A 13,875-nucleotide genomic window follows, 5' to 3' on the forward strand; every position below is an offset into this window, starting at 1 on the left:
ACTCTATTGATAAATTATAAATAAACTTGGAATGTACTTCTCATATCTTTTGTCGCTGTTTCAACATTTTTTTATGGCCCTAAAAATGGTCTGTGCTGATGTGGATGCTATCTGTAATGAAGTTTCTAGAAGTTTATAAGCTCAGTGCAAAGTATAAAATTAACTTTGTTTTGAAGTAGCTGTTGAATGTTTTGGACAACACTAAGTTATCAATGTTGTGACAAAGGTCACTAATGATTCTTAAATACATCTGATATTTGTAATAAAATGACTTATTAAAGCACATAGATTAATCCATCCATGTGTATTATACAAATAAAATTACCACATTAATTTACTTATTTTCCTGAATATCATGCAGTATGAAGATTTCTGTCTTCTGGATTGTTGCACTGTGTAGTCTGGTCGATGTTAAACAACGTTTCAGACAGACAGAAATCTTCATACTCACCGCTGTGAAAACCTCAAATCTTACATCAAGCAGTATCCTTTCTTTTTAACTTTAATTTTGATTCAAGGTTATGGAATTATCTTATATCTGTAGATGACAACAAATACATAAAGAAACAAACAAACCGACTTAAGAAGCAACAAATTCAATATACATACATTCAACTCTAAATGTTGTACTGCTTTTTACTCCAGATCCAACTTCATTGTGAGTGCTCTGGCATGTATAATTGGCACTGTCATGGATGCGATCTAATTGTCCACCTGGCCAGGCAGACATATTCCATATCAACATTGATCTGACAGATTCAAAATCATTGGTGCGTGTGTCAGGAGGTATCACAGTGTTGCTCACTGAATACAAGGAGAATGAACTGTTCAAGTTTAGTAACTTTCCATCCTTAAGCCACTGAACAGAACAGAGTGGTGAGCATTCCACTCGACAAGATATATTTATGTTTGATGAATTAAACAGGGCACCATGATATGGTGGCAGTCGCTCAATAAAAGTAGGAGGAGCTGGAAAAAAGAAAGGAAAATCAGCCTTAACAAAATGTGACTTAATAATCTGCATATTTGTTTTTGTAATATAAATTTTTACTCTTTTGACTATCTTAGCACGGTGAACACATACATGGATTTTGAATATATATATATATATATATATTTCTTATTATCTTGATTTTGCACATATCTATTACAATTTGTTATAATTATCTAATGTACATAGATGTATACAATGACTCAAATCTTGCATATTACCAGACTCTCACATTCCCGACATTCAACTGGAATATTAACTTTTCGAGCTTGTAAACAATAATTTGTGTACTTGCATACATCATAAGAGCCATACTGAGTAGAGTGCATGTGTAGGTATAGGCATGAAGGACAAATAAAAATGTTCTTAAATGTAGATACACAAATTACATAGAAAATATTAGACAGTTTAACTTGTTGGTATACTATTATTGTTGTTGTCGTCGTTGTTGCTTTCAATAACGATAACCATGTTCATAGTCTAATTTGTATTTCACTTAGTAAATATAACTAATATACACGTGCTGTCCTAAAAAAAGGTGCTTTATGCAGGACCTCATTTCTTGGTACCAAATCACAGTTGTATATGAACAAGAGTCAGTTTCTTCAAACTTACCGAACACCTCAATATACACTGTAGCAGGATCTCCCTCTCCACCCTTATTATAGGCCAAACAGGTGAAGTTAGATTCTGTTTCTAGTGTGACTGGATCAATTGTCCAATTGGCTGTTGTCACATCTTGAATGAGGTGCGTTCCACGCAACCAACGATATGTCGTAGTCTCCGGCCGCCCTGCGTCATCCACGCTGCACCTCAATGTCACTGAACTCTTCTTTATCACTCCAGTTGGTTCATATTTAAGTGATGCTGCCCCAGGTGGATCTGAAAATAATATTACAAGAATATTTTAACAAATTTTCCCTTTTATTTATACAGTATAATTTACCTAAGTCAAAACTGGATTTGTTCCTTTCGGCAAGCTTCCTGTCTTGCTTCTGTTACACTTATGAGACTTTATCACATATAAATTGTTTGGGGATTGTTCTGGAAGAAGAAGTAGAGGCCATTAAAAATAGTCCCCATGGGTGCTGAAGCAAGCATCCCCTTCATGCACTAGGCAATAAATCCTATGCATAAGGGAACTCTCTGGGTTAAAGCTGGAACCACTGCACCTGGCACACATGGAGGTCACATAGTGAGAGATTTGGGTTGTATGTGGGATCATCTAACACCTTTCAGCTCACGAAGCATAGCATGTGTTTAGACAGTAGGCGCCACATGAGATGACAATGTGTGAATATGCTGGAATACTTTCTCTTGATGGCAGAATGCATTCTCCCATTAATTTCAGCTTTCTGACAACCATCAGCACCAAGGAATTAAATTACAGCCCCTTGGTTCTGTTACGATGATTCTGCACCTGGAATGTCACATTGTTCCTGGTTGCGCCAACAAGCCTGTTCTGTTGTACAGGTAACCAACTGCTGGTTTGTCATATACATAGCTACATGATCACCTGCAACCCAACCCACTATACTTGCAAACAGCATCACAAACTGGTTTCATTTGAAAAACCCTCAAATTATGCCTTTACAAGTTTATTTGAATAATTGAACACAAATTAAACTTGTGTGTGTGTGCGTGCGTGCATTGTGACATATTTAAGAAATAATTAAATTATTTTATGTAGCGCACGCATTCTCACACACACGTGTGTGTGTGTGTGTGTGTATATATATATTTATGTTGAGTAATTTGTTACAGTCTGTTAAGTCACAGACATTTTAAGATTTTATTTTTGATTTCAGTGGATCAAATTTTCTGTAATGACACCAATTCTGAGAGAAACAATTTTTCGCCATTATTGATGTTTACATATTTTTCATAATCTTAAAAGTAAAACAGATATACACATAAGTTATTATATTACAAAAACATGACAGCAGTAATGTACAGGAAATCTTATCAGACGAAAATACTAGTACTACCATGTGTTGAGAAAATTTGAAGTGTGCTTACACGCATGTTTCTGAAATGCCTTAATTAAACAAAACTGTTGTATAGGAGGATAATAATTTTATAATCTTTATCATAGAAGACTTAACCAAGATTTAAACTATCTACTATACGGCTCCCAGACGTAAACTCTAGGGTTTAATGGTATGCTACTGCAATGCATGATCAGCTGGATTTCACATGTTCTGACGCATGGCTGATAAAGGTTAATGATCATCAAACTGAATAATTAAATGAAGTTTAAACTTACAATAAACTGTAAGTTCTTCATCTGGAGAAAGTGGACCCCATCCAGCTTCATTCATGCCCTCACATGAATAATTTCCATGGAAACTGCGTCCTACATCCTCAAGCAGCAGCTTGCTGGGATCAATGTCACAGAACATATAATCGGTAACATTTCCCCCGCAATCAGGTAACTCTTTGAGCAATTCCCCATCCAAGTACCAGCGCACTGCCTGCAAGATATCAGGATTCCCAGACTCCACCTTGCACATCAAAGTTATATTCAGCCTGTCCAGCTCACTCACTGGCGTTGGTGGTTCCATTGTTAGCTGCACAATTGGTTTGACTGCAACAACAAACATCAGTTTCAAGATGACTGCTGATGTGGCACTACAACTCTGTTAAGTCCCTGTTTTCAGTTTACCATTGTATGTTCATAGACACAAGAAGGAGCAAACAGTATACATATTTTTAAAATAATATGAAGTTACTCCATTGGTTTGTTTAGAACAAGCAAGAACAATCACTGGACACAGAAAGAATTTCAACCATGGTGTATATTACGTTAACATTAAATATCATCTTCTTCTTTATTACAACGTCTCCCTCACAGGAGGTTGGCGACATATTATGAACAGGATCCTTCCATCCTTTTCTCGGACTGGGACCTGTTCATATACGTTCTTGGCAGATGATCCAGAAGTGGTTTGCCATTGCCTTCTTCTGTGTGTGAATGGAGTAATTGTTGGGATGCCACGGAGAAACCGGGGAAGCCCCCGGAGGAAAACTCCGTGTTGCCTAGACCACGGCCTTGCCCAACACAAGTTATAAATTCTGGCACCGCCGGGAATCGAACCCAGGATTACAAGGCCAGCGTTCTAACCGCTAGACCACCGCGGCGTAAATATCATCAGTGGGAGTTAAAAAAATGGGCGGACTAAATATAAAAGAATTGTTATTCCTAGGCAACACAGCTGTCACATATTTTTAATAAAATCTGATGCAGCAATACAATAACGTTATATATTCTATTAACATTCTATATGTATTACATGGAAACGTACGACACTAGACAGTCGTAATTATGTTCAAGTACTGTGTTACTTTTATTTATATGGAGTACTTCCAACAGAGTACTGAAACTCTTCCCCAGTCTCGATATTTGTATTAAAGCAAAATGGTAATATTCTTTGCAAGATTTCTTATACGATCATTTGCACTCGCAACACACTACGTACTTACAGTAGACAGCGACGTAAACCGCACTGTTAGATTCCTGGCTTCCGACTTTGTTCCTTAGTTCACATGTATACGCTCCTTGGTCATGTCGGGTTGAATTCTTTATCACTAGTGTTGGCTGGTCAATTGTACCTCCTTCATAATGATCTGGAGTCAGTGTCAGCTTCTCACCATCTCGAAGCCTGCAAAGACGAAAACAATTATAAAGGACATTTAATTCTTACTTACTCCCGGTAACGAGGAATATTTAAATACTAAAGATAGAAAATACAACACTACATTTGAATAACAATAAATTTGGAAAAAAATAATATTTTCCTGTTGTAATTTTGATATTATGTTCTGAGAAGTACGGAATCAGAACATCGACAACATTATATTTAAAAATTAGTTTTGGCACAGTAAAATTTTAGAATTAAAAAGGAATAGTTTATTAGAATTGCGCAATAATCCATTTTAAAATCTATTTCTGTTTCGGTCAGCAGTAGAGAGCACAGATCGATCTCAGTCTCAATTCATATCGATCTAATGCATTTAGTTCACAAGATTTCCCTATGGTGGAGGAAGGATCTGACCGTAACGTAACGCACCAACCGGTCAACCAGAGAACTTTTTAAGAGATTCATAATTTAATTTAAGTGTCGCCAGAAAATGAAAGTATGACTTCACATTTTCCAGATAAAAACCCACAATTTTTTCTTTAATTTTGTACCAAAAGAATTACTTTACATAAAAACAACAAAACAAAATGTGAGCTGGGGCTAGGCGTGCTATGTACGTCGGACGTCATTGAAGGGTTGATGTTAGATCAGAACTTCGTGTAAAAAAAAGTTCAATGGAAGTTTGATGAAGACACCTGATACAGAATTCAATCTAAATTTGTTTGAATTTAAAATGATCGACTACAAGAACCTTGCGAGCATGCATTCATATGATCCACTTAGTGGAAAGAACATACAAAATTTGACCTGAGAAGAAACTTTACATACAAGCCTACAGACACGCACGCAAATAGGACCACTTTTATAAGTGTGTAATCACACAGTCTACCTAACTAAATTATTGTTTCAGTTAACTCCATAAAACAGAGACTATTTCGAGAAGATAATTGCCAAAAAGCTAATGAACTTATTATATACTCTTTATGGAACCGAATGGTTGAATACCACGTTCGAAAGAGCCTGACATTAGTCCCTATCCCGAGCCTGATCAATTCAATCCACACACTTATATCATATGTCCTTAAGGTGATCTCAGTATTATCCTCCCATCTACGAATATGTTTCTCAAATAATTTCTTCCCTTCATGTTTTCATTATCGACAAAAAATTTGTAAGCATTTCTCATCTCGACCATGGGTGTTGTAAGCCCCGCTTTTCATCCTGCTTGATTTGATCGCCCTAATAACATTTGTTATCGAAAACTAGAGGTATGTATGTATAGACCTATTCATAACCCGCAACCACAGCATGACCCAGTCGGTCCTGAATACAAATGTATACAGCGGTCGGCAGATCAACACGTGTTCCAAACTACTGGTACGAACAAACCGAAGTACTCTGCAGTTGATGTATGGCTGCTATTTAAGTAGAGTGGCCCACATACTAAATCGGAGGTACCTATATTCAGCGACTAGGTATGTACACAATATGCGAACAAAACGCTAGGACTCACTCGTGAGTCAAATACACAATGACGACTAGCACAGTTGTTGTGGACAACACAAAGAGTCCTTCGGTACAAACAGCAAGTGGCCTTAGTCAAGCAAAGTAAGCAACAATGCTCCCTTGTCACCATTCAGAAAGACCCCATTTATCAGACGATCTACGAGGTTAGTTTGTCACTAAATAAATAATACCCTCTCTCACGCGAGAAGTTACTGACATCCCCACTGAAAACAGCGGCTGTTTTAACATCGAGGTACTTTGTTGCTGATTAACAGTAACCGGAAGTATGATAATCCTAAATCACCGACATTCTAAGACAGAGAACAACCTTACTCTTTTCTTTCATGCCCTCTCGGAAATGTTTGGGACATTGGTATGACAAAATAATGCTGAATATAATGTAACTAACTAACTAACTAACTAGATGGTTTACCGAACTCGAAGGTTCATTACCGAATTAATCAAACCCCTCCAATGGACCCTGTCCTGGGCCAACAAAATCCAGTCTCTTTCAACTCCTATGTCCCATAGATCCCGCCTGAGATTACCCTCCCATCTACGTCTAGGTCTCCCCAGAGGTCTCTTCCCCTCAGGCTTCCCAACCAATACCCAGTGCACACCTCTTGTCCCATCCATGCGCGCTACATGCCCCGTCCATCTCATTCTTTTCGACTTAATCACCCTGACAATACTGGGGGAGGAGTACTGAATATAATGTATGTGTAGAGAAATATAAACTCATTGGAAAATACTGCTGTCACTTTTATCAAGAATTCAGCGAATAGAAACAGACATTACTTAAAATTTACAAGCACAGAAATAAATGTATAAAATTTATGCAAGTTTTGAATATCTAAACACGGAATCAAAATCACTAGTTTCCACTTTAGCTAATAATTTCAATCAGGACGAATATGAACTGAATGTAAAGCTGAAAATCGTGGAGGAATACAAGGAACTTGTACATGCCGGGAAATTGTTCGTGTATTCTACACGATTCTCCCCCCCCCCCAACATCAATTCCCTGCAGTTCCTATACATAGGTTATATCTAGGATACAGATAACGCAACAAAATGCTTCCATGCTTCCTCGTTCTTCCTATTCACAGAAAACAGGGAGGGTTATAATATTCGTATCTATTATTCGTTATGATGGCCCCGTAGGAACGACTATAGGTAGGTAGTTTATTGTAAAGAACTGTTCTTTTCTTCCGAATTTCTTATCTCCTTTGATTGCACCTCTATCCTCTGAGTTTTTCAGATGGTCATTCTCAATACACGAAGCAACGGAGTTGAGAGAGAATTGTTGTTTTGTGGAGGGAAGAACCCTAAATCCAGTTCTAGCATGGAGAAAAGAAGACCTTAAAAGTGGAAATGGGAAAGGGTGAGGGGTCTTTGTGTCCCATAATACCAGATCGATGGTATGGTTTGTAGAATAGCCAATCTTATTTACTAAACCACACCTACTTGATGGCACCAACACTTTTCTGCCATTCACTGGTAAAGAATTATTCTCAAACCACCAGAGTAATAACCCCTTTCAAGGGTTGCAGGGAATATTCTTCTAATGAGATCAATACTGGTCAACAACAAATACCCCAACCAAGGGCACAAAGCAACGAATCTAACATAAAACATTCCCCTAAGGGAGAAATACAAATACAGGCACTGCAGTTATTTAACACTGTTGGTCTCAAACTACACTCAACTGACCACAAATTTTACAAATCTAGTCACAATATATATTTTTAGGAGCCTTTCCTTGAATTTGCAACAACCGTTCTTTGTCTGCATTGACGATAAGCATATTTACATTCACAAAGTCTACAACACATTCAATAAACACACATATAAAGCGGTCGGTTGTAATTACAGGCGGAAATAGACACATAAAATCCTTCATAATGTGAAATTTCCAGTAACTCAATACCTGTTGGAATAGTTTACGACAAACAGTCGGAAGGCAGACGTATAGCATAACGATTCTGAATTTATGAACTAATTTAATACTGTTTCTCCATCTTATCTGAAAAGTAATTAAAAGACTCAATACAGACCTGACCATACATTCAAATAATATTAAATATGCCTTCATTATTGTTTAATAAGCTAATGTACGATAAGCAGATAAGGGACACACAAAGGTAATATAACCAATTGAACTAGCCTATGTAACACATGAATACAACATTGTACAGTGATCTACCCCTCCTGTAGCGAACGCATATTTGATTATATATTTTCATATCATAGAATTAAAAGAATAAATCGTTTAGTGGATTGAGCTTGATAAAATATTTACAAAATTATGGAAATAAAAACGAAAAGTGTTAAAATAAAATAAGAATAAATTATTATAAGAAAATTAATATTTTAAGCAGACTTTTAAATCTTCTGTGAGAAAACTATATATAAAACAATAAAATACTTTTTAGATCTGAATCCCATCCACTTTACCTGTAATGGAAAGTGCCGTCACCTTTTAATCCTTTATGTACTCGCGGCGCTTGAAAGTACCACACATTAATAACGTGTAATATAATTCTTCTGTACTTGCTTATATCCTAATAGTACGCACAAGTACCCATTCATTATAGTATAGCTTTTTCGACTAGATGGCAGGAGCTTCCTCCTTCATATCCAGCGTTCTCGTATAAAATTACTATTATAAAAACCCATCTAAAATTTGGCAGATAACAGGATAAAGTTATGACGCCGAAATTCTGTTGTTTAGAACAAAATTGAAGATGGGGTAATGTTTTACTGTTGTTTTAATATGTAGGAAAATGATGCTTTTGCAAGCCACTCATATTTGTGGTATAACAGACATTGAACCATATTTTAAGAAAATTCTTTATTTTGTTTTCTTTTTAAGATTTCTTATTAAGAAGAATGCTTCTAGCGTTTTGCAAATCACATTTAAAAATATATATATCTCTTTTTACATGAAAAGGTCAGGCCAGTTATTTAATGTAATTAATCCTTCGGTCTTCCATTCATCCATGAAGTACTACGTACACTGAAGAATCTCTCATGCGCACTACGTTGTGTTACGTTTCAGTCCGCGTCTCGCCGTGAAATTAAAGCTTTTTATTTGTATTTTACGAGCAACCATGCCCTAAACAAGAAGAATTAATGTTATCAGTACAAAAGGTATAGAGGCTATTAACAGAGATAAAATAAAATAAAATAAAATAAAATAATAAACGATTCATTAAAAGGGTGTCATATTTATCAGAGTCCATGACGTTACTACTGATCTCAGAAAGGTGCCCTCGTAAATACGGTGTTTCATTCTTTAGCACTAATAGTTTGCAGCCGAGGATCGTCTAAATAGTATTTAAGAATTCAATACGTAACGCAAAGAAAACACAATAGTTTAATATAACAAAGATAAACTGTCTAATGCTGTTTAATCGCCGTTTACATAAGAATCGTACGAAAACACACAAATACAAAATACAGAGTTACAGATTGCCAAACCAGCTGAGACGTCGTTACCACTGTAATTTAAGTTGTTAATTCATTACTTACAGCACCAAAAATGTGAAAAGGAAGTTCTATCATCGGAGGAAAAATGTATACGTACGAGTGAATTTGTGTGGAAGAAACCGAGACAAAAGCTATCAGCTTAGAGGAAGCTATTATAGGCTCATCCTTTCGCATTTGCGCACACTCAGATTGTTAAAACTATCTTCACGCTACCCTAACAGTGGAACTACTAATGCAAAAACCCACTTTATGAGGGACAGGGAGGGGAGGGGAGGAGAGGGTGCAGAAACTCTCTCCGACTTCTGGGAATACTCGAACAGAACATTAAAATTCATGATACTGACTGCATAATATAAACTAGCAAAGCCTATGGTTGGAGACTGTAAGATTTAATTCCATTTTAATTTGAAATTCGAAGTAAAACCCTAGGGAATGAGTGGGTAAAGAGATGGCAAGTCGGTATGGGGTACAGAAATAGGAAAACTTGGATTTGGTTAAAATGTGGTTTTTCAATTAAAAGAGAATGTATAGTTCCTTCTTGTTTTTAAATATATAAATAACTAAACAACACTCGATATAATAGATAATGACCAATTTGGTGCATTTTCTACCGGACGCTTTTTTCAATAAATCCGATTTGTATTAATGAAATATGCAACGAGCGTTAAAAGAGTTATTCTAATTTCCTATTATTATTTTTCTTATCGCGTCTTGACAATTTACATAACTCGTAATTTTAAGTTAAAAAATCAATACGATCATTTTATACCCAAAATTTGATAAAAATCTCATCAGTTTTTAACACTATACAGCGAACAAAGCTACTCACTACTGCCTTGACTAATTTAATCGTTGCGTTTACAATTAATCGTAAAAGAGAGCTCTTCGATAAATTTAAGTATATATACGTATTTTTGTTTTATTTGGCTACATCGATTTAAGTCTTACGGTAAATCTATTATTCATATATTTTATGTTCATAGCTCGTAAATTCTGACACTTGAAACTTTCACGATACACATGAATACATGACGTACATACGCCAAGTGTTCGTTGCAGACTCCAAAACTAATGACCGGTACTGAAGCCGAAGGTTATCCAAATAATATTTTAAGATTCTGTCCATACTGCAACGAGAAGAAATATGTACACTTCAGTAGCGAAATATTCATGACGAATGAAGTGTTCTGAAATTTAAACAACCTAAAATCAAATCATAATTACATAAAACATCAAGCTGATAAAACAATGATACAAACTTGCAATTTTATCGTATAGTTTCTATTTTAATAACTTCCCGATTATATCATTTAAATTGTTAATCAAGATTCTTTCGTTTTGTATTTATTATTTCTCTACAATCTCTAGTCTCCGTCTCTCAAGTCTTGTTGTGCCACTGTGTTCTAGACCTCTGACTGAAACAGGGATATTCGGAAACCAGTTAGCATAATCTTGACCTAGAGAACCAAGTTGACTGTAGTAGTGTCAGCACACCCCTATTTGGACTAGCTAAGTACAACAATAACAGCATAGAGATATGTCAGGAGACCCCTCAGCTTCCTACAACAGTCACAGACGATGGAGTTAAGTAATTAAAATGCTAACATACCGAGAAGCTAGGGGGAATGTGCAATTTCCCTCGTGTCACAAACTAGAACGAATGAATAAACGAGACAGACTACGACACAACCCCCAGCTCGTATTTACACTCCTTTTATAAGGTTCTGCTGTTGGTTTTCTTGAAGCCGTGTGCTCATACATACTGAAGCAAGGAACAGAACAACCTTATAATCAATTGCAATAATATAGCAACAGCGTATTGTGTTTACTAAAACGAGAACATTAAATAAAAGTAATTTAATAGTGAACTATAAAAAATACCTATCGAGCCTTTCATAAGACTCACATTTTATTTATTCTTGGTTTATCTAGCGATTATTTCAATTGTTCGGATTACATAGATCTAGTGTAGTTAACCTTCAATTTCTCTTTCATGGTAGTCAAGATTTTGTTTTCTGTCATTACTTTATCGAAATCTGAGCTGCTGATACAAATACGTAAATCCAAGTTACTCATATTCTGTGGTATAAGTCTTGACTATTAAATGGAAGTAGAATAATTCATATTAGGAAATCCCACATCGCGACATGTACTGATATGTTTATAGGACACATTAACCTCTACAGAACTTGTCCATTAACATGAGACAACAAGAATCTCCTTTCAGAACACCACGGATACAGTTACAGAGTTGAGGTCAGAAACTAATGGAATAACATACACTCCCAGCAGATATAAGCCACTGAATCAACTTGATAACAATACTGAGTCATTCGCTTTCTGTTCTATTTAGTATTTAGTCAAGTATCAAATTTATACGTAATCTGCGTGACTTTTTGAACTTGCATCACCGACAACACTAAACTTACGTATAAACAGAATTAGCAAATGAAAGCAAAATATTCTTATTGTTATGCTCTAACCTAAGCAATATACATGGTTCCTGTTCTCTGATAATTAAAGAACGACTAATTGAAACTTTGTTAGGAATAAAGCTTGGAAAGAAATTCCTATAGTTCTTTGAGTGATTTACAATTAATTCCGAAACTGATAGTTTAGATAAGCTAATATAAATAACCAAATACCAACAACGAAATTGGGATAAGGTATAACAAATAAAATCAAATCCTATTACTGGAATGCTTATGAATGAGAGCGGCAAGTCTCGCTCCGATTAACGTCCTTAACCTCACTTTCTGGCCTCACGGACCCGATTAATGGGAGGCTTTTGCCTCATCTCGTCTACGAAAGGATCGCACGCAGCGACTCTCAAAGCTTAAATGAAACGAAGAGAACAGAATAGCGCAATCACATCCAGTCAATCTGTACAGTATAATCTTGCTTCAGTACTTCAGGAGCAGTGAATTATATTGGTTTGATGCCTAATGAAGAGGATAGATGTATTCAGATAAAGTAGAGAATTGGAATCGAAGGTAAGTGCTACTATTTACGCTACTGATACTCTCTCGTTCTATCTTTATACACAACTGTAAACTTCACCATGACCCACAAAATTATTGTCATAGTGAAAAGCAATTGTCAAAAATAACTAGTCTTCACACCCTCTCTTCATAAAAATTCGATCACAGATCGATGTTCTTCCTTGTTGAATTTTGCTAATGGAGTATACATGTTACACACGTAACAGTATTATCATTACTTACGAAAAGCACCTAAGAGCAAATGAGGGACAGCTGATGTGTTTATAGCCACCATCATTCTCAGGCCTGTCAATATCACTTTCGAGCTAAAACAAAACTGCCTTCATTTTTTTAAAATTTCTTTGATATAAGGCCTTTTTACGAGAATGTGACAATAACTGAAATACCGAAATCGCCCTGATGACGGAGGCAGTTTGCCCTCCGAAACATTGGTAAACATCGACCATACTACACGGCGCAACAACCCTGAAGACAGAAATCCTCATACTCACTGTTGTGAAAACCTCAAATCTTACAACTGAAATACCGTTTGCTAAGAAGACAGAGACATCCTAACAGTGAGAGGAGAGCACAAGACAATACCGAACAAAAACAGGCCTGTAATACAAGAACAGGGCTGGTTTGTGGACGTTAGCTCGTGGTTCTCCCTCACCTCGTAACGCGAGGCAACATACGATTGGAAAGGATTAAAACTCATCTATGGAATGGGAGAAAACAGGGGCGAGCAGTTAGATGTGGGATTAGTAATTCCAGAAAGCGATATCCACATAACCACATCAACCAAGAGCACATTTTTGTCCTCAATGCTGTACCAAATCTGCAGAGAAAGCTGAGCATACCAAGCGCTAACGAGGCATAGGATTCATTAGCGAATATGTTGATTCTACTGATTAATTTCTCTCAGTGAATTACCTTAATTTACGTTTTCTCTTCCATGTTACATTAGCGGTTATTTTGTGACAAGAAACGAAATGCAATCATGCGTTTTATACACGAAACTGTGCTGTATCAGAACTTTCCTCGACTAGCGTACAAAACTGTATGACGTAAACTTGCATTACGCGTAATAACACAAACTCAGCAGCTCACCCAAACTGTGTTCGCAGTACACGTTTGCTCTTTTCACGAAATTTGGCCAATTTTGATAGAATGTCTGAAATACCTCGAGGGAAAGGATTTCAGTCAGAAACGACACGGAGTGAAAGATGGATTTAGATAATGCGTGAAAATGTGCGTGGAAGTG

The 13,875-nt window shown here is 36.3% G+C and overlaps 1 protein-coding gene across 23 annotated transcripts in view; it reads right to left on the reverse strand.

The window, feature by feature from the left end:
* Window positions 1-13,875, reverse strand: part of nrm (neuromusculin) — a 590,496-nt gene that overhangs the window by 34,818 nt on the left and 541,803 nt on the right. For all 23 annotated transcript variants that reach the window (XR_015536928.1, XR_015536927.1, XM_087355254.1 and 20 more), the window contains 4 exons: window positions 4,475-4,653; window positions 3,258-3,578; window positions 1,607-1,873; window positions 610-969 (listed from right to left, as the gene is read on the reverse strand). Coding sequence is in view for 21 of the 23 variants with exons in the window: in XM_087355254.1 (XP_087211380.1) it covers window positions 610-969; window positions 1,607-1,873; window positions 3,258-3,578; window positions 4,475-4,653 (1,127 nt within the window). In the remaining 2 variants the exon portion in view is untranslated. The remainder of the gene's footprint in view (window positions 1-609; window positions 970-1,606; window positions 1,874-3,257; window positions 3,579-4,474; window positions 4,654-13,875) is intronic.

This window comes from Zootermopsis nevadensis, unplaced genomic scaffold (genome assembly GCF_977971745.1).
Source record: "Zootermopsis nevadensis isolate Lab colony 2312 unplaced genomic scaffold, Znev_1.0 Znev_ptg000024l, whole genome shotgun sequence".
Lineage (NCBI taxonomy): Eukaryota > Metazoa > Arthropoda > Insecta > Blattodea > Termopsidae > Zootermopsis > Zootermopsis nevadensis.